The 19,513-nt window shown below is 42.7% G+C and overlaps 1 protein-coding gene across 3 annotated transcripts in view; it reads right to left on the minus strand.

Annotated features, from left to right (window-relative positions):
- The window catches only part of NOTCH2 (notch receptor 2), an 85,188-nt gene that overhangs the window by 55,244 nt on the left and 10,431 nt on the right, over window positions 1–19,513 (minus strand). For all 3 annotated transcript variants that reach the window (XM_064664371.1, XM_064664372.1, XM_064664373.1), the window contains exons 3-5: window positions 10,079–10,338; window positions 9,058–9,393; window positions 2,596–2,718 (exon numbers count right to left, since the gene is read on the minus strand). In XM_064664371.1, the coding sequence (XP_064520441.1) occupies window positions 2,596–2,718; window positions 9,058–9,393; window positions 10,079–10,338 (719 nt within the window). The remainder of the gene's footprint in view (window positions 1–2,595; window positions 2,719–9,057; window positions 9,394–10,078; window positions 10,339–19,513) is intronic.

The following is a 19,513-nucleotide window of genomic DNA, read 5'->3' on the forward strand; positions in this document are numbered from 1 at the left end:
CAAACAGACAAACTGCCCCAAGATTAGTTGACAAGTATTTGAAAAAAAGAGACTGTTATGAAGACAGCACATCAATATCGTTAGGTATTTTTAGAAAATTTAACATCCTTTCAGTTTTGGCTGACATTTACTTACAGACATGGGTATTTGGGTCTTTTTTTTTTTTTTTTGAGCAGTACACAATGTCCTCTAACCTCAAGGTCTTTCTGAATGCTTTTGATTTCCTGAAGTGTTCATTCTCATGGTTTGACACTGTTGGGCTGTAACGCTTATCAGGACAGACTCCAAAAGAGTTGTCTGCTCAGCTCTCCGCTTTTCACTTACCTTAGAGAAGATTAAAATGTTGTAAACCCACTTTGTGCAAAGGATGGACCTCCACTTATGCATTTCCTTATTGCTGAATAACTAATGTTTTCTTGTAGTTTTTTTCCTCTCAGCATCAAGTGCAGTTTAATCTTGAAAAAAGTCATCTCTCCCTCCAAACTATTCCAGAAGTCCTCTATCCACCTTCCCTGTTTTGTGCCCTGCCTCAGTATCACCACTTATGTCTCCAAGCTGAACATGTACTGTTTTCTTGCACCTCCTTGGTCTTTATTTGAAAATGCAATAAAGGGATTGAAGCCCATTGAGAGAAACAAATTTCTTTCCAGAAAATGCTACTGAAATGACAGAGAAGAGTCACAGAAACTGGCACTGTGCATTTCAGACAAGACAGTTCAGTTCCCCAAAGGCTCTAACCTTTACTGTTCAAACAGCCAAGCTGCTGTTTCCTAAATTGTGAGATCATTTTTATTTCCAAACTGACCCAACTCTAAGTCTAGAAAGGTAACAGACTTGAGAACCCATCACCTAAAACCACTGCTGCACTGACAACCTTAACTGTACCACAAACAAGGGAAATTCTCAGAAAGCCCATTCCATTAAAGTGTGTTAGAAAACCATGGGAACACAAGGCTTGGAGAGTTCCTCTCTCTTTCCAGGGTTTCACTGGAAGGAAGCCTCCTTCACGCACACAAGGTTTTTCTGGAGAGACTGTCCACACAGAAGAAAGATGACACAAGACTGGGCCACAACACAGGTCCAGCGATTTTTCTCAATGCTATTTAGAGCCCATAACAGGTTCAGAGAGGGAACCACCACAACTTCATGGCAAAGAACTTTGGTTCTTTGGAAAAGTGGTTGGTAGTAGAGACAATCCATCAAAACACCAAACAGAATCACAGCCTGTTACCACCAAGGTCTCTTCCAGGTGAGTTGCAGAAGTCATCCCTAGCTGACAGCAGACATCCACCCAAATCCTGTAAACCAAGCTAAACTTATGATAGCAAAATAATCTCTTCTAGATTATACACTCATGAGCATCATATTCTCTGTGCTTGGGAATAAGCCTGAGATTAATTTGCTACTGACAGACACTGGAAGTCGTAACAGTCATTTCTGCAGCATGGAGCAAGATTTTAGGGGTCACTAAGGGTTTGCTGTCTCCACACCCAAGCTCCCTTCATGTTTTCCTTTACAGGTCTCACTTTCTGCATGCTTTAAGGATATAGAGAAGCAGTACAGAAGAAAGGACATTTGCTCATCAAGGGGAGGACTCATTCTCTCCTATTTACACCTAGTTTCACAGAGCTATGCAAGCTGTGGTGCACTTCACTCTTTTATGTGGCTTTAAACTTCATTTAAGAATTATTTTTTTTCAAGCTAATGAGGGTTCTTAACTGGCAGTTTCCTTTGCAGTTAGTGACAAACTGTTTACAGTAAGAATGAATGTTCTCTGAGGAAAAAAGCTTTTTTAAACCCAGTTTTAAGTCTGGTTTTTTTACCTATGATTTTGAAATAAGGCTAAAAGCATACTCAACTGAAAAAGTGCACCAGCTAAGAATGACTAATATGACTCAAGCTCACCCCATAACCGGAGGTATTTGTTTATTTTTGAGGTATGGAGACATTTTGCAACTAAATATGACACTGAGTTTCCTGTAAGCTGCTTCCTTACGTCATGCATAACACTTTCTTGAAATTCACACTCTTTTTCCCTACTGACTCAGAGTAATACAGATTCATTTATGAAGCAAAAGTAGCTTTGCTACTCCAGATAAAAATCAGTCAAGCAGGAAAATAATAGTAGCAAACCCATAAGCTGTCTGTACATCTACTTCTCTTCCCTCCTTTTCCCCAACCTATTCCTCCTTTCAGATTTGCCCTGTTCCTCAGCAGCATGACTATTATGTGATCATTATCCCAGGTTAAAATTACCCCCAAATGTATCAGCAAAGCACTGCAGTGTGCACACACCTGCAACAGCAAAGCCACGTTCTGTACTTTTGGAAAACATACATCCCCTTGTGAAGTAATCCACACAAGAGGTGCAGCTCTGTGTTGCAGCTCAGGAATCACAGTACCTGTCTGCCAATCCATGCATGCATGCTTGGAATACTGCAGTGGGAAACTGCCATCCATTGTGGTGGCTTTGATGCAGTTTTCTGCCAGGGGTGCAGGAACAGGCACAGCCGTGCTCTGCATTCAGCTGGGCAGAGCTCCCGCTGTGCCTCGGCGAAGGCCACAAGCCCCGTGTGTGTTTTGCCCAGCACATACCTGTCCACTGGGGCGGGCAGCGGCAGTTGTAGGTGTTCACACCATCCACACAGACACCCCCGTTCAGGCACTTGTGATTCGGGCAGTCGTCAACGTTGTGGCCACAGACGGTTCCCTCGAAACCTGGACAAAGCACAGACACGGCAGAATGAAATGGGCTTCCCACCTCTTTTGAAGAGAATTCACCCCTCATGCAGCTTGCCCTCTTTTCTTCTTTAAACATTCGCCCTGTTAACCTAATCCTGAGGAACCTCCATGTAGCACGTTGAACAGAGACTCTGTTGAATGCCTTTGCTAATAGCATGCAGGTCAGATGACATAGTTAAAACACTACTACCGTGGGTAGACAGCCAAATATGTTTTCACAACCAGAAAACACAAGGATTTTCTCTTTAAGTGACTAAGGAGCACTGTCATTCAAAGCAAACCATTCAAAAACCATTCAAAGCAAGACCAAGACAGTTTACTATGAGATAAGCTTGTCACTGCCCACCAAGCTGCAGTTAGAACATCAGCAAGGACAAGCTTTTCCCATGGCAAAAAAGTGCCTGGCGTTCATGTCATGAATAGTTCAACACAGTCTGCCTTGGCAACGTCAAAGAAAGATCTTTCATGCTTTGAAAATGAGCTTCTAAAGTCCTGATCCAGCCCTCTTTGGTATTACACGAGTCAGTCAATCAACAAATTAGCCACCACCTAAGTGATGCTTACACACTAAGCCCTGACCAAAAACCAGAAACCAGATACCCTTCCCCAATGAAAACCCAAGCTTCTAATGAAGATAGCCACACTGACAAATCATCCTTGCTAGATCTCCCTCTCCTTTTCAAAGAAGTGGATACATTAGGGGAGGGAGTTTTCAATGATCTGTCTTCCCCTTGATTTCCCCTGCTGATTTAGTTCATGCCTCATTAAATAAACCTGCTATTTCTGCTCGATGAGAGCGCTATTTATCAAAGCACAAGTGGATGCATGCTAATGTGGATGAAGTAAATGATTCCAGAACACACATGTTAATTTAAAACATCAGCTCTGCCTCTTCACTGCTTTGGAATGTAATATTAACATGACAGAGTTCTCTCATCCAGAATTATGCTTTAACCCCTCTACTTTTGATGCCCTGTTCCAGACGTTTCCACAACATCTGTGTCAAGTCACACAGACCCTCTGAGCAACATCTGGTCCAGCGCAGATCATGCTGTGTGGCAGATGAGATGAGACTATAAATCTCTGAGGCAGCTTCTCCAGACTACTGCTGCTCTCAAGAGACTTAGGTGATCTGTGTGTATTCCCATCTCTTGAATTTCTCCAGCTGTACAGGTGAGGCAGAAGCGATGAGAAGTGCTGGTTCCAAGCTGTACCGAGTGCATTAGCATCCATCAGCAAGGAACAGCATCAACATTAAAAAGAAACAAACCAAAAAAAAACCCACAAAAAACCACACAAAACCCAAACCAAAAGACCTTCAATATTACTCTCCGCCTTCACAGCCCTTCTGACCTCCACCCAAGATCCTAGAAATTTCATGACAGTAGGGAAGCTTAAAACTAAGAGGAAATACAATATAAGCCTGAATTCTAATCATTACAGCAGCACCTTCCTGGCAAAAGCTGCTGAGGAACAACAACAAAGGAATTCAATTAGTATCAGACCCCCATGTTGAATATTATATAAAGCTACCAAGCATGAGCAAAGGCTCAGCTGTAAAACGCAGGGGTGTTCTATCAGCTTGTGTTTCAACTTGAGAGGAATCATCCCACTGACCACAGACTGCACTCACACCAGCACGTGATCAGCATGGAAATACACCCAGAACCACAAAGACACAAAGTTAAAGTTTTTATCCCTTCAGTACTGACAATATGAAGACCAAGCCTACTTTCTAATAAATGAACTCCTGACAGCAAGCATTTAGGAATGAATCTCACTGTACTTCACACAAATTTAAAGTGGTCCAGTGATTCTGAGAAATAATAAAGCATGGAAGTCAACCCAATACTAAAAACCTCACCAAGCCATTGTATATTGTCACATTTTAACCACTTACACTACCACCTAAGAGCTGGTCCTCAAACACCTCACACAAATGTAGAAAACCATTACTCCCACACTAAAAGCTAGAGGATAGCAATAATGACAGTAGAATTGAGACAAGAAAAAAGAGCTTATAAAAAAGAAAAAAAGGCAAGGCAGTAAAAAAGTTCAAGAGAAATGACACACAGACAAGTGTGCTCAGTCAAAAGACATCTCCAGCAGAAAGGGAATTAGGAAGGCTTGAAACGGGGAAGACAACACTATGTTGATTGCACAGCTAAAGAAAATAAAAGTTTGGGTTTTTTGGTAACTTCCAAGTTCCCTTTAAATTTGTCTTACTCTGAAGAACAATTGTGGCTTACTTTCATAACACCTAAAAGCTGTAAAGGATGATTTTTGTGTCCTCTTCAAGTCCCCCTTACACTGCAATATTGCAATCTGCTCAGTTTGTAAATGAACCTGTCCTAGTGAAGTTTAGATTTCATTCTTAAAATCAGCCCTTTAGAGTCATGGTTGCCTGGGCCAACACACCTACATTTGAGCATGACAAGCATGAAGTTGCTCTGAGATATGTGAGCTTTTTTCTAGCTGGATCCCAGGATCTAGTTTCGCAGTTATATAATCTGATTCTTTTCCAGAAAGCCACAGAGTTCACTGTTTTGATGTATTTGGACACCTGACTCTATTTCCTGTTCCCCTCTGTGCTGGGACTCACTTTTTGTCCTTTGCTTTCTCCCTGCACGAGAATAGTTTGGAATACACATCCTGACTTTTGCTCTGTATCTCCAAGAACAAACTAAGGAATGAGAACCTCAAGGGGAAAAGCGTTCCCACTGCTAACAGCATGTTCTTCCTCCCCTAGTACACAGACTGACACAAGCAGATAACTTTATTCCTATGTCATCTGAAATCTCCACCCCATTCCAGAGCACCAGGCCCAATTCCCTTCAAATCTTACTCCTTAGCCTTATTTCAACCTCTAAATTACACCTCAGACTTTTCTGCAGGACCAATTAGTAATGGGGACACCTGAACGAAAACGTCAAGTTGTTGCCAGACTTAGGGCCTGATGAAGGGAAATTAGGGATGTAGACTGCTAAAACTGAGCTGGGCTACTCCAGGTCAGAGAGTCAACTCATCTGCAGCACGAGGGCACACACTCCACCTGGTATACCCCAGGGCTGCTGGCATGGAGAACCTCACAGCCCACAGGAGGGTGCTCATCTCCAAATCCCAGCAAGCAGAGTCTTCCTGCCATGGAAATTCAGGGTGTGTTAGACCCCACTGGTGATGCTCACTGCATGGCACAGCGTGACGCTCCGCTAGGAACCGGCGTGAGGTTACTTCCTCTTCCCAGGAAGTGTTCCAGCTCTCATAAACAGCCTGCTCCAGCCTGACAGATCGTTTCCTGAACAAGCCCTTGGAATTCCCTTGGGTCCTTATCTTAGTTAATGGGTAATTATTTTGATGGATAACAATGAATAATCACTTTCCCAGCTAAGAACTTCCTCTATTGACTTGTTTAACATTCCATTAAAGGTTAGTTGCCAAATGAACTCCTTTTTTGTCAAATATTTATAACTACAAGCTCATTCTTCTATTTAAAGGAGTTGCTAATGCTTCAGGTTAAGTCTCTTTCAAGGAAATATTTTTGTCACTACTACTCTGTTATGATTGACCTAACATGCTCACTTGTCTGCAATCCCATTTCTACCTAAATCAACAAAGCCCAGAGGAAAAATGATTACACCAGATGGATAGAAAATGAGGTTACCTTTCAGACACATGCAATAGTGACAGTATATATAACTCCACTTTACACTCGCCATCAAATTATGACTTAACACATGACTTCATTAATTACCCAATGCAAGATTTGTTTGTGCACACCCACAAGTGACATACACAGTACTTGTGCACCAGCAGAAAAGGCTGCTGTGACATGTAACTCCAGGTTCTAGGGTTTTCCTACATTTTCAAGCTCTTATTCTCATGTATCTGCATTTATAAAAAATTAAATTCGCTGAAAAGCCAAGAAGAAAATGTCTACAGGAAACAAGAAACCATTTCAGGGCCAGGCCAGAAGTAGCTTAATTATGCCTAAATTGCTGCTTGAACAGTTTCTTCAAAGTAGTTTTACAGGTCACAAGATGCAAAATCATATCAAAAACCACTCCAGCAGTTCGAGATGCCTCCTGCATCTGTGGCCATAACCCTGAGAGATGGCAACATCTTAAGGCAGTCCAGAAGGGCTAGAGCAATTCCATTTATAGTCACAGTATCATCGGCGTTGCTCCAATTCAGAGAGGGAGGCCAAAGAGGAATTTCTACTCCATAATCCTGGCACACTCTTGCAGAGGAGCAGGCCTTGTTCACATCCTCTCTAGGCGTGACAGGCCACCATTTCTCTTCTCTTTCTGCTGACCTTTCCTTCCCAGACAAAACCTTTTCCAACACTTCAGAAATTCTGCTCTGCGCCAAGGGGGAAGAAATGGCTGAGTGCCTTGCCTTTATCAGAGTCTACTGTAAGCATTCGGGCCTCTACGACAGCTCCCTTTCTTGCTGTTTTTCAAATGACTAGTTTTAAAAATTCAAGCTAGCAAAACAGCATGGCCAACTCAAACAAATACAGGAAATACAGACGTGAAGGCTCTCAAAGCTGCATTAACTCAACCCCACTATACACATGGTGTAAGAAGTCAAAAAAAGCAGCTAATGATCCAAAATGTGTGAGCAGTGTAGATGTGTAGCTGTTACTACAGTAATCTCATTTTCATTTCCTGACCATAGTTCAGCCAGCCCACACACTTGTCTAAGGGAAAATCTGCTTCTACTCAGTCTTGTATGGCTGTAAGGGAATCACTAAAGCAAACTGTCTTATCAGCTTTACAGGATCAAGTCCCTCCAATTTCATCTTCCCCACTTCTTCCCCCCACCATACTGATCCCACATGAGGCCTTAAAGTCCTTGAACTGGCTAAACAGATATGACTTTCAGAAAATTCTGAAATTCTGATCATGACCGTTAATCCAGAGATACTTGGTTTATAATTTCATTTTAAAATGATGCAAAGTAGAAAAGCAATAAATTCCTTGAGAGGAAGTGTTAGTTAAGACACCAGCATTTTCAAAGCACTCTTTCTTCAAGCATAGTTAGAAATAATTGCTTTGAAAAATAAAGATCCATCCTTCTATTTTAAGATCGACTTTGATAAATTCTTCAGTTACATGCTTGCTCAGGCAACCCAGGAAGTTGTTGAGCAGCCACTTGCTAAGGTTGGCAATGTACATTTAAGGTCATGTGAGTCAACACCTAAAGAAAAGATCTCCAAAAAGTGAACATTTTTCACAAGTTCTAAATGCACTTTCCACACATACCTGTGACTCCAAATGATCCTCATGAGAAGACCGTCATTCTACATTCATCCTAAACTGTTATGGCAGCTACATCTTTCACATAAATAACAACAGAGAAAGGCTTAAGGGGGGAGAGTTTACTTTTCCAGATTACCACACACCAACTGCTTGTATGCCAGACTGCAATACACTTAAGTAGGAAGTCTAGTCAAAAGCATTTCCAAACAATCAGTTTCCCATGGAGTTGAATTACTCAGTAAAAAAATACCAGCCTAAAAATACTCTGATATGCAAAGACGACTAGTACTGCTCTGTGGTCGAGTATGACAAGTGGATAGGGAGCAAGAGGGATGAGACCACCAGGGCTCCAAGCAGGTGACATAAGGTCACGTGTAGAGACGGGTGCCTTGGGTGACCAGAGCCCAGCTTGACACACAAAATCAATGCCGCCCGTGATCCTGAGCAAGCACATCATCCCTGCTGTGGATGAACTCAGGGCAGCCAACAGCATCAGAAAACAAGCAGTCATCATTTATTTGGAGACAAAAAAGGTGTGGTGAGTTGGAAATGATATCTTGCTAGATTTGGAGGAACTGGAGAAGAAAAAAAGGAAGATAATAGAACTTAATGTGTTTTAGGGGTAAAGACAGAGGAGAAAGATACGCATTCATTCAAGCACTGAAGTTAACTGTGGCCTTTACTGACACAAAACTATGTATTTATAGAGGCTTGTGTTATTGGCATTTTGCATTCCAAATAGGCACTAGGAGATACCATCCTAACCTCCTTGAATCTACCTCATAGTTCTTACCTATTTGATTCTCTTCCTCTAATCGGGTTCCAAATAAATTTGCCATTTCCAGCTGCCTTCCCTTTCCTTCCCTTCCACATTACGAAATTCCAACACTCAGAAATTAACATCCTAGCAGAGCTTCCCGCCTTGCTGACCTTTCTCTCCCTTCTACCTTCCACTACAGACATATCGCACACAAACTCCAGGAGAAGCTTTCGGAAGAACACAGAGAGGAGTGCAGAGACAAGACTACAAAGCCAAGCACTCCGAAGCATTTACCTGGTAGGCAGTTGCACTCGAAGGTGAAGTCACTTGTCTGATGACAGGTCCCTCCATTCATGCAGGGCGACGGGGAGCACGGCACATACACGCTCTCACAGCGGTGCCCTGTGTAGCCTGGCTTGCACTGGCAGCGGTAGGAACCGGGCAAATTGACACAGGTCCCACCATGCTGGCAAAGCCCTGGTGTGACACACTCATTCACATCAATCTCGCACTTCGGGCCGGTATAGCCTGACAGGCAGATGCAGGAGAACTTATTTCCAGACACAGTACACGTACTCCCATTGGCACAAGGCTGAGATGTGCAGGCATCAATCCACTGGCAATCCCTTCCTGTAGGGAACCGAGACAGATTAACAGAACATTATTTCTGTGGAAAGTAGTACTTTTTTTCATGCTACCTCAAAATTATTAGTGTATTAAATCTTTGCATTATCACAGGAAAACTGATGTCTGCATTTTACAGTATTACATTTGAAACGAAAATTCACTTGCGGTTACAGTATGAAGTCATTTACAAGGTAGCAGCAAGATATAGAATGTTGTGATTTATAAAAGTAACCCATGACCTGAAATCATACTATACACTGACAGTCACTCTTCTTCTACATGCCCTTCAAGAGTGAAAAGAGTAAGTTTCCATGCTTCTCCCCTCAGGCATCCAATTATAGTTTTTCCCACAGAAAGCTTTTGCTGGACAAATTTGCTGTCTTTTTTCCCTAGAAACTAGACTCTGAATTCAAAGTGTAACAGCCACTCCAGAGTAGCTTCTGCACTCAGTTTTCCCACATGGACAACCCTACAAGATCCAAATGTTTTTCTGCTGACGTGTAAAGGGTAGGGAGTTTGAGTCCCTATTCCCCTTTGCTTTTTTTGGTCATGCAGTCATTTAGACTTCCTCTCATATTTTTGTGCTGGAGTTAGAAAATTTGAGAGCATATTACTGCTGCCCCAGAACATTCCAGGATGAAGCAATTCACAAAGGAGGGAGCCTGGAGGTACAAATGCAGAAGCCCACCTGTGTAACCTGGAGGACAGACACACTCATACGTTTCCTGGCCGAGGGGATGACAAGTTCCTCCATTCAGGCAGGGCTGGGACACGTAGCAGAGGTGTGATTCTGAGTACTGACAGTCCTCTCCCGTGAATCCTGGAGCACACTTGCAGGTAGGCTTTCCTATCAGAGAGGCAACTTCACAAGTTCCCCCGTTCTTACAGGTGTTGCTCTCACAGGGGTTTCTGTACTGACAGTAGTCTCCAAGAAAGCCTTCTCTACACCTGCAACAGAGAAGAAATGAATTGCAGCACACTCACCTGAAGCCCTGCTGTCCTGGGAAGATTTCAGGAATGGAAGTTCCATGGCCACTGAAAGTCTTGAAACTTGCCATAATTAACAGTAACACTAACAAACCTAAACATTAACATCACAGATGTAACAGGGACTTCCTGTGGGACTGTCTCAAATGAGATCACTGAAAACTTAAGTTCAAGTTGTGAAATCGCTTGTTACAAAATAAATAAGCACCACATTCAATCACAGTTATATCAAATGCAGAACCTCGTTCTTGCACTTCCCTTCAAAACTTCAGTAAAAGCCTAAGTGTTGAAGAGTTGCTGAATAACAACTCCTTGCACCCACTCCCATTCTAACAAGCATCCTTTTCTAGAACAAAATCAAGCAGTATAATAGGTATTAACATCAGGTATTATCCATCTTTCGCAATATTTATAAACATTGTAGAAATGAAGTGTCTGGGGGCCTGAAGATCTGTAGCAGATCTTTCTCCACAACACTCCCCTGAGACAGGAATATACTGTTATCCTCATGTTGATAAGTGCATCTGGGACTGTGACATGCTGAAGCCTGCACTCAAATAGCAACACAAGCACTGCAGTCAGGTCTCCCACGCCCCTGGCTAGTACCCTAACGACAAGGTCATTGTTCCTCTGTCTCCCACAGAAAAACGAGTACACACACACTATCTACAACCAGGGCAATATTTTATACAAAGATCTCCGACTGCAGAATAATTGCAGTTATTTCTCTCTAACCTAAACTTATGTCAATACAGTCTGACTACGCTTGTCAGCTGTAATCCATCTTTTAGCTGGCCTTTGTACCACAGATTTTCCATTTAACTTCCAGAGATAAAGGATGCAGGCAAGCAAGCCTGCAAAGCCCACCTCTGCGTCACCCACAGTCCCATTTGCTTCTTTCAGGTAGCAGAAAGCTGCAAGGGTATGCCCTGCATAAAAATAACATCTAACATATAGGACTGTCCACTTGCAGTTTTTTCTATAGTGCACAGCTACATGTTAACTGGTGAGTAACCCAAGATACACACAGCCTGGGAGAACATGTATTTCACTTTAGAAAAAAAGTCAGAGGTGAACACTAGATATGCTTTGTTCCAGACCAGGAGAGGTGCAATTATTAAATCAATGAGTTACTCAAACCTAAAGGGAGGAGACTGCAACTGCAAGAAATACACAAAATCTCGAGTTAGTCCTCACACATGAATGTATCAGCAGAAAGGCCCCCTTTTCCTTAAGCATTTGAAAGTGTATGGTTGATTGGAAGGGGAAAAAAAAACAAAACCAACCAACCAACAACCAACACCAAAAAAACCCCACCACAACAGAACACCACACCTAACTGGATAGGCTTTACAATTCAGCTGAAAAATCAAAGTATGGTCACGAAGCTGTGTTTTAAACAGAATCCTACAGGGATCTGCCTTTGTTTCTATGCTATTCAACACGCCTATCTATGATTAACAACAGAAAACCTCAGTGCTGGTCAAACACACAGGTAAGAGAGAAGACAAATTCCTGATAGACCAGAGTAAGACGAATGGTTTAACAAGGCAGTCAGCACCCAAAATGCACTTTAGAACTGCTAAGTCACACATCTAGAAACAAAACATACACAGCAACCCTCCCAAAAGAGGAGACTGATCTGGGAATGACATACTTGCTCTGGGGAGTCCTAACAGTCAGATAAGAGTGAATTCCTAGTGAGACATTTGGCCAGGAATACTTTACATGGACAAACAGCAAATATCAAAGTAGGAATAAATGAGATTATGCTATACCTGATAAATGCTTGGCACAACCATTACATGAGTTCTGGTGTTTGCTCTTTAAGAAGGAAGAGCTGAAGTGAATTCAAAGAAGCCAGTAGTAATGATTAATAGAAAACTGGCCACAATGAAAAGCTCAGGTAGCTCAGTCTATTTATCAAAAGGAAAAAAGAACGAGACAGCTAACCAAAAGCTCCAAGTACCTACAAAAACTCAGATTTAACAATAATTCCCAGTCTAGAAAGCACAAGGGATAACAGACATGAGCACTTAAAAGTTGAAGCTAGATGAATTCAAATTAGAAATAGGGTAATGTCTTTAGACACAGACAGTCTCTCAGCAGCAGAGAGAAACAACTGGAACAACGCATTTAAGGTTGCAGTGGAATTTCTCCATCACTCATGCTTGTTTAAAAGAACACCAGGATTGGCTGTTTCAGGAAGAGTATGCACGCTAGTTCAAACAAAGCTGTTCAGAGAGGTTATTATCCAAGTTATGCAAGGGGTCATTACTAGATGACCACAACTGTTTTTTCTCATGTTAAAATTTATTAACTAGCTTTAGCCGTATGTGTAAAGCAGGAAAGTCACATAATAGATGTGCGTAATTGTAATTTACCATTGCCCGCACCCAAATTAGGCTCCTTTCGCCGTATCTTAATACTTTCAACTTCATACCCAAGAGCAGACATGAAAGAAGAGATTTTGCAAGGCGAGGCAGGATTAATAAAGTTACAGAAAGCAAATCCTGAGACAATACCCATGCAGAGTATCCTCTGCCTCTTGTGCCACCCTTGGTGTAACAGCCGAAGGCTGTCGGTCAGCGCGAGCTGCAGCCACATCACACAAGAGGCTTCGGGTATTCTGGGCCTAAGCCACGGCAGTTCTATAGACTTCCTTCAACATCCCAAATCCCTCCTCGATTCAGGTTGGAAATCAGTCCAAACGCCAGCGGGCTACAGCACAGCTTTGTAGGAGCTCAATCACAGAGAAATCTGGCACCCAGCGAAGACGGCTGTGCCAGAAGCTGGAGGACTGCTCGACTCCCACGGCATTCAAGCCTGCACACGGTGCACTGGCTGGCTCTGCTCACAGACCGTCTGGGTAACCACGGTTAAATCATCTCTCTGGACATCTATATACGCAGCCAGCAATTGTGTAAAGACAAACTGAACTTCAGTCCCAGAAGTCTTACAAGTTTTGGTCATAGGGATTCCTTCTGGTTTTACCACCATCAGTGATGGGGGATTTGGGCAGCTAAGCAGTCCTCAGTGTCAGCAGTGCACCAAGCTCCTCGGACTAAAGGCCACAGGCACAGGACACGCACTTGTAGTTCTCTTTATCATGAAAGAAAGAGCAACAAACCAGAACTTCACAGAACCCCAACTAGGCCATCTCATAAGGCAAGTGAGCTACTCCAACACCACCCACTCCACCACCAACTACAAAATAAACCAAAACACACCTAGAAGTTGAGTCCTAAAGTGATTTTTCATTGAAAGACTGTAAAGCAAACCAGAAAGTCTAGAGGAACATTTCATGTTTTGTCCACAAGCAGCAAACTACCAAAATATGTCTCCTCTCCCACCCACCAACACTCAGGGATGCTGGAAAGTGCATTTAACTGTTGCTCCTAGACAACACTGATTAAGAATATTGCTGGTACAATTTAAAAGGAAAGCTGAGATCTGTGCTCTGAGACAACACAACCATCACCCACAAACAGCCCAGCATTTTGTACACAAATGTTCTGGTACAAAGTTGAAGAGTGCTCCAAGACCAGGCTTGTTCTGGTATCTTCTGAGGCTAATCAGAAAAACATGAGGGAACACTCCAGCAGGGAACAGCAAAAGCTCTTTTAACTTTAGCTCTTTATATTTGGAAGGACAAAGCCTTACAGACTATGCCAGAGGGAACGTGCCTGCCTGTGGAAAGATGGTAGGTCAGGTACACACAGCCCCCGAACCCACCATTTCGTTCTCCCCCTGGAAAAGTGCTTGGTCACACAGTTATGCAACTTTCCCCTCCAGCAATTCAGTGCAAGCCTTTTTGAATGTTACAGAACAAAAAACCTACAGTCCAGATTTTCAACCATGTCTCCTGTCATCAACATTTCTAGGCACAAATACTAGTAATTTAGTTCTAAATGTTGGTGTAGACAAAACTGCAAATATTTGCCCCCGATTCATGGGGGATTCATTGGGCACCACATTGTTCCTCTAAAAATAGAGGCAAACACTGCAAAAGTGCAGTCTAAGTCCAGACTTTTTTAAAGGATATGATTAAACTCAACAGCAACTCCAGCTTCCCACCACCCCTGCTCTGCTCTCATCCCATCCTACTCTTTCAAGTTCCCTTTAGGAGAGGAAAAAAAAAAAGCCACTTGTCTACAGAGCAGCTTAAAATTGTAGCAGCTTGTGTCAGCTCCAAATGACATGCTCAGAACAGGAAACCAAATCTTTTCCAAATAAAAGCCACTGTTTCTCCTCAGTTTTCCATCTAACACTCAGAAAAAGAAACAGGAAGATGAAGTTTGTTCTGGCACTTTCTGGAAGCACATGAGGTCTCTTAACCTACTTCAACAGGAATTTAATCTTTTAAGAACAAATTTCACATACAACTTAATTCAAATCATGATTTCTGAAAGCTAGAGAGTTTGAAATGGGAAAATGTCCTGTGGGCTGCATCAGCTATGCAGCTGCTTCTAATTAAAGCTTCTCCTTTACTCTCTCTGGGCTACTTTCCAGCACAAATACTTTAGAGCTCAGCCTTTTTTTTTTTTTTCCCTCCTCCTTTTCAGCTCCAGCCTGCATTTGCCTTAGCTCAGGCTCTCATGGAGCTAAACAAGAGACGTAAAAACAAAACGAAGGTATTTATCCCAGTTTGAAGTATCCACAAATCCACAGAGCTGCATTCACTCTAACAACCTAATGCTGCAAGTGAAAGTAAAAAGATTCACGAAAGCTGCACTTTTGGCTCTTCTGCCACAAAACCACGTTGAAGTTACCTTCCAAAACTTAGTTCTCTCCTGCTCTCAACAGACTTCTGGAAAGTATGTCTGGTCTGTTGGAAAAACTTCCTCATCTGCCGTACTATATTTGCCTGGGCACATTCACAAGACAGTCTCTTCAAATGCACCTTATAGACAATTTTAACCAGACTTCCAGATGTTTGATTTTCATGGGAGTTTTCTACTCAGGCCCATGATATCATCTGGAGATGTACAGAAGGAAGCAGATGGTTTTCATTTAAAAAGCGAAGGGAAGAATTTCCTAGTAGTCTTGCTTCTCCCCCCCCTCAACCCAATACTCCCTTCTCTTTGACTGGAAGATGCTTCAACAGAGAGGGGAAAAAAAAATGCAGTCTGATGACTAACGTGAGAAGGGTCTCAGCTATTTTGTTACAGATTTTAACCAGACTTCCCTCTGGCTCCCAGGTTCTGACTCCCACACCTACACCTCCTCTCAGGAGGGAGAACAGGATTCTCTGGTTAGCTTTACAAAGGCTCCTTCCCATGTCTCAAGGCACCCATTTATGCGTCATACTTTGAATGCAAACTGTGGGATGGGACGGCCTCTCTGCTCTGCCTTTAAAGCAGCACACAGCTATTGTTCCTCGTGCACACAAAGTGCCTCTCCAGCCTTCCACTCCACAGTGCTCCGAGGAGCAACAGCGGCCACAGTCTGAACAGGCAAGGTTTAGTTCAGCTTTTTCTGCCCATCAGAGCACTGAACAGCTTTTGGTCTGCACAACAGAAAATTTTGACCGAGTGACTGAAGTCACAATTCTGTTCCCAGAATTGAAGCTAACAGTGTGTGTACCCTCCCCTTTGTCCTCTGCCCTGGTCTCAAGGGTCTCCTTTAACTTCTGAAAGGAGACAGAAGGAAACAGAAAAGGGCAGACCATTCTCAGAAAGGGACAACTTTTCAACTTCTGCATTTAGCCTCTTCTGGAAAACTCTCAGACCTCATCCTGCTACAAGGTCTCCTATGGGTATTCCCCATTCACTGGTCTAGGAGGGATTAGTCTCATGAGACAGATCCTAAGAAGATGATATCAGTTGCAGTCTCAGAAGCAGCGCTGCAGTCTAGGATCTTGCATTCAGCCCCAGAAGTCCTCTTAAATCCAAGCTAAAATTAATTTATGAAGATTTAGCTGGAAGGAAAGGTAGGAAAAAACCTGGCGAGGGTGTCGGAATTACTGATGGTTAGAACTGGGATAGAAGCCCCTTACTGTCATGCTATTGCTGAGTTGAGTTCAGCATTATTTGAGGTCCTCCTGTTGCCAGTCTGCAGATAAGAGGTAAAAATTCTATCATGCAATGTAAAAAGTACACAAACTTCTGCATCTGGTGAGAAAAACGCTGCTTGCTGAAGAGAGAGGAGCACACAAAGCTGCACAAACCCTGACAGCTTGGGGCACGAGAGGATGTGCTGAAGGAGACCGTGCTTTTGGCACCTCAGTCTCCCCATTTGACTAAGCACAGCTCTGAGGTTTTTTTACACCATCAGGACTAACAAAAGACTTTAGTGTTAGAGCAGTACTTGGTTTCATACGGGGCTATGGCTATCCCTTCTGGACACATGAATTGCAACAGTCCTAAGGTCAAAAATTCAATCTTCAAAGCCTGCCAAGCATGAGAAGTAGCAAGGCCCAGTTTCCTCCCTAAACCTTGGAGCACCCCTAGGTCAACTCCCTTCCCACTTCTGCTTCTCTCCCTGGCACAGTCTTGCTTCTGCTCCCTGTCACTGAGGTGGGAAGCTGGGAGAGGCCACAGCTGTCAAACATGGAGAAATCATTTAAGAGACTCTCCTTTAGGGCCCAGCCCCACTCCAAGCACAGAGGGACTGCTCAATCCTAAATTCACCTGCAGAGCAGATCCTTACACTCAGAAAACAGCAGCCAGCAATGCCAAAATCTCTGCTTAGCTTGTCTTTGAAACAGCTCCTTGTACCCACACCTTCCTTCCCAGTCTGCTGCAACTGCAGAAACACTGCAAGTTCACAGTACTATCCCACAGACTCTTCCTACTACTGCTTCCCCAGTCATCCAGCAGCAGGAAGACGAGAGACAGTTTTCCTGTGATGTTCACAATTAGCATTAAGCAACAAGGAACCGTTATCCCGCTTCTCTGCTGGATATGAAAGGATGCCAGAAGACTCCTTCGTGCTTGACACCTCAGTGTGCAAAAGGCTGCCTGGAGATGCTTTGAGGGGAAAAAAAAAGCCACCATCACAACAAAAAACCCCATCACAGTGCAATGCAAAGCCAAACTCCAAACCGAACTGAAACTGCTTTTTGTCAAAGCAGGACTTAAAAAGCTTGGAAGGATGGGTGCCCTCTACAATGTTGCTGCAGATAGAGGCATATTCCTCAGAATAAGGCCTGCACCTTCACCATGCTGGTCGCTGAATGAGTATAGAAAGAGCTCTCACACAAAAAAATCTGGCCTTGGAAGATTCAAACGCAGGAATGTGTAATTTTCTAAATATAAAATCAAGGTCAGGAGAGGTCAGGAACTCTATCAAACAGTGCCACGGAAGGACAGCCATAGGCCAGCAGCGTCACCAAGGGAACGGAGATACTTAAAGGGCGCTCACAAGAGCAATCTGATAAAGATCCAACCCCTGCTTCCTTAGAAGGGTCACAATCACTGTTCCCATAACAGATGCCAGATACACCATAATAAAGGTTTCTTAGTAGAAAATCAGCTTTTTTTTTTAATGGAGTAGATGCTACAGGATTTTCGGACAAAGAAAGCTGTTTAAGCATTAAGCTGCCATTAGCTGCTGGGCCAAATATCTAGACTAGGTGCTTTGTTATCAGTGCTTACTCATGTCTTATGACATTTGATTTCTGCTGATGCAGGTCCTCCCTCAGCCATTCGCTTGATTCTTACAGACAGCAAGATTGACTGGATGGCCCGACCACACACTACAACAAACAGCTCGGCTGAGAGGAGATACAGAAAGAGGAAGAGAGCCTGAGCAATTACTTATTGCTCAGCAGAGGAAGTACTGCAGATAACTTGAAAAAAGTGGAAGGGGTGGAGATGTTGCTAATCATTAGTGATCCTGCAGAGCCAGAAGCCAAGCTGCTTGTTTTAATAATAAATTCAGTCTCCTGAGCAAAAACATTTATACTCTTACAGCCATCAAAAATTCAGAAAGTCGTTTACATTACTAAACCAGACTGAAAGTTCCCCTATTCAGAGTTCCTCATAGTGCAGGAAAGAAAAAAAAAAAAAAGTTAAAACCAAAACAGGATGCTAAGAATCAGGCTGCTAAAGGTAGAGACTCCACAACTGAGGTGGGTTTTGCTACTTTTTTCCTTCCTTTCTGCAAAAAGAGTTCTTGAGCCACAACTAAAAAAAAAACCAGACACATACTAATCTCTGTATGCAGTCCTTTCCAATTACTCTGGCACCTGCAAAGGAACTGAGCTACTGAGCTGTTACTTGAAGGAGGGGTTGGCTTAAAACCTGCAAGAACACTCTGCACAAGAGGGAGGAAGGCAACATTAGAATTATAAATAACTCTGTGCACTAAAAAAATGTAAGAGTGGTCAAAGCTGCCATTGTAATGAGGGAAATGTGTCAAGATCTGGACTGCACTACAAATAGTGAACAGAAGTTAATCAGATGAAAAAAACTTAGACTATAAAAGAAACAATTGTTAGGACGTGGTTAAGAGAAACATGCAAGTTGAAGAAAACATCCTTAGGAAGGTACAAGCAGCACCAACATCAACACCAGTCTTATTACCTTCCTTGTGACCTACATTCTTTGGCTCCAGACTACCATGCTTAAGTACACATCAGAAAGACCTACTAACGTCACACTATTTCTTGTTTCAGTCTCAAAATACAAGCGTAAAGCAGGAAGAGTTCCAGCTTTCTTTTCAGAAGGGCAGCTCGTTTCAGCTGACATCAATACAAAGCCATGGAAAGGAAAAGACCAGGAAGCAGCAGGAGTTAGAAATTTTAAAAGAAACTTACACGGAACAACAAGTCACACATTTGCTTTTCTGTGGCCTTCCAGCACATCAGGTATTGATTTGAAACTGAGAAGAACCTCAAATTAGATTATGATTTCCCCTTTGTGTGTCACAGGTGCAACTTAAGTATATTGAGTTTTATGTACCATGTTAATAGAGAACTAAAGGTTGTGGCTAGGAAAGATGGATGTGTAAAGAACAGTAAAGAGCAGAGCTGTGTGTTAACTAGGCTGAATCAATAAGACAAAACTCACTAATATTTAAAGAATTCTAGCATTAAGATAGTGATTTAGAATGCTAGAAAATTACATAACTTGCACTGATGAAGTAAACAATGTTTCGAAGATAATCTGTTTACTGCAGATGCAGTAAATTA

The sequence above is a fragment of the Pseudopipra pipra genome, chromosome 9 (genome assembly GCF_036250125.1).
Source record: "Pseudopipra pipra isolate bDixPip1 chromosome 9, bDixPip1.hap1, whole genome shotgun sequence".
In the NCBI taxonomy this organism is placed as follows: domain Eukaryota; kingdom Metazoa; phylum Chordata; class Aves; order Passeriformes; family Pipridae; genus Pseudopipra; species Pseudopipra pipra.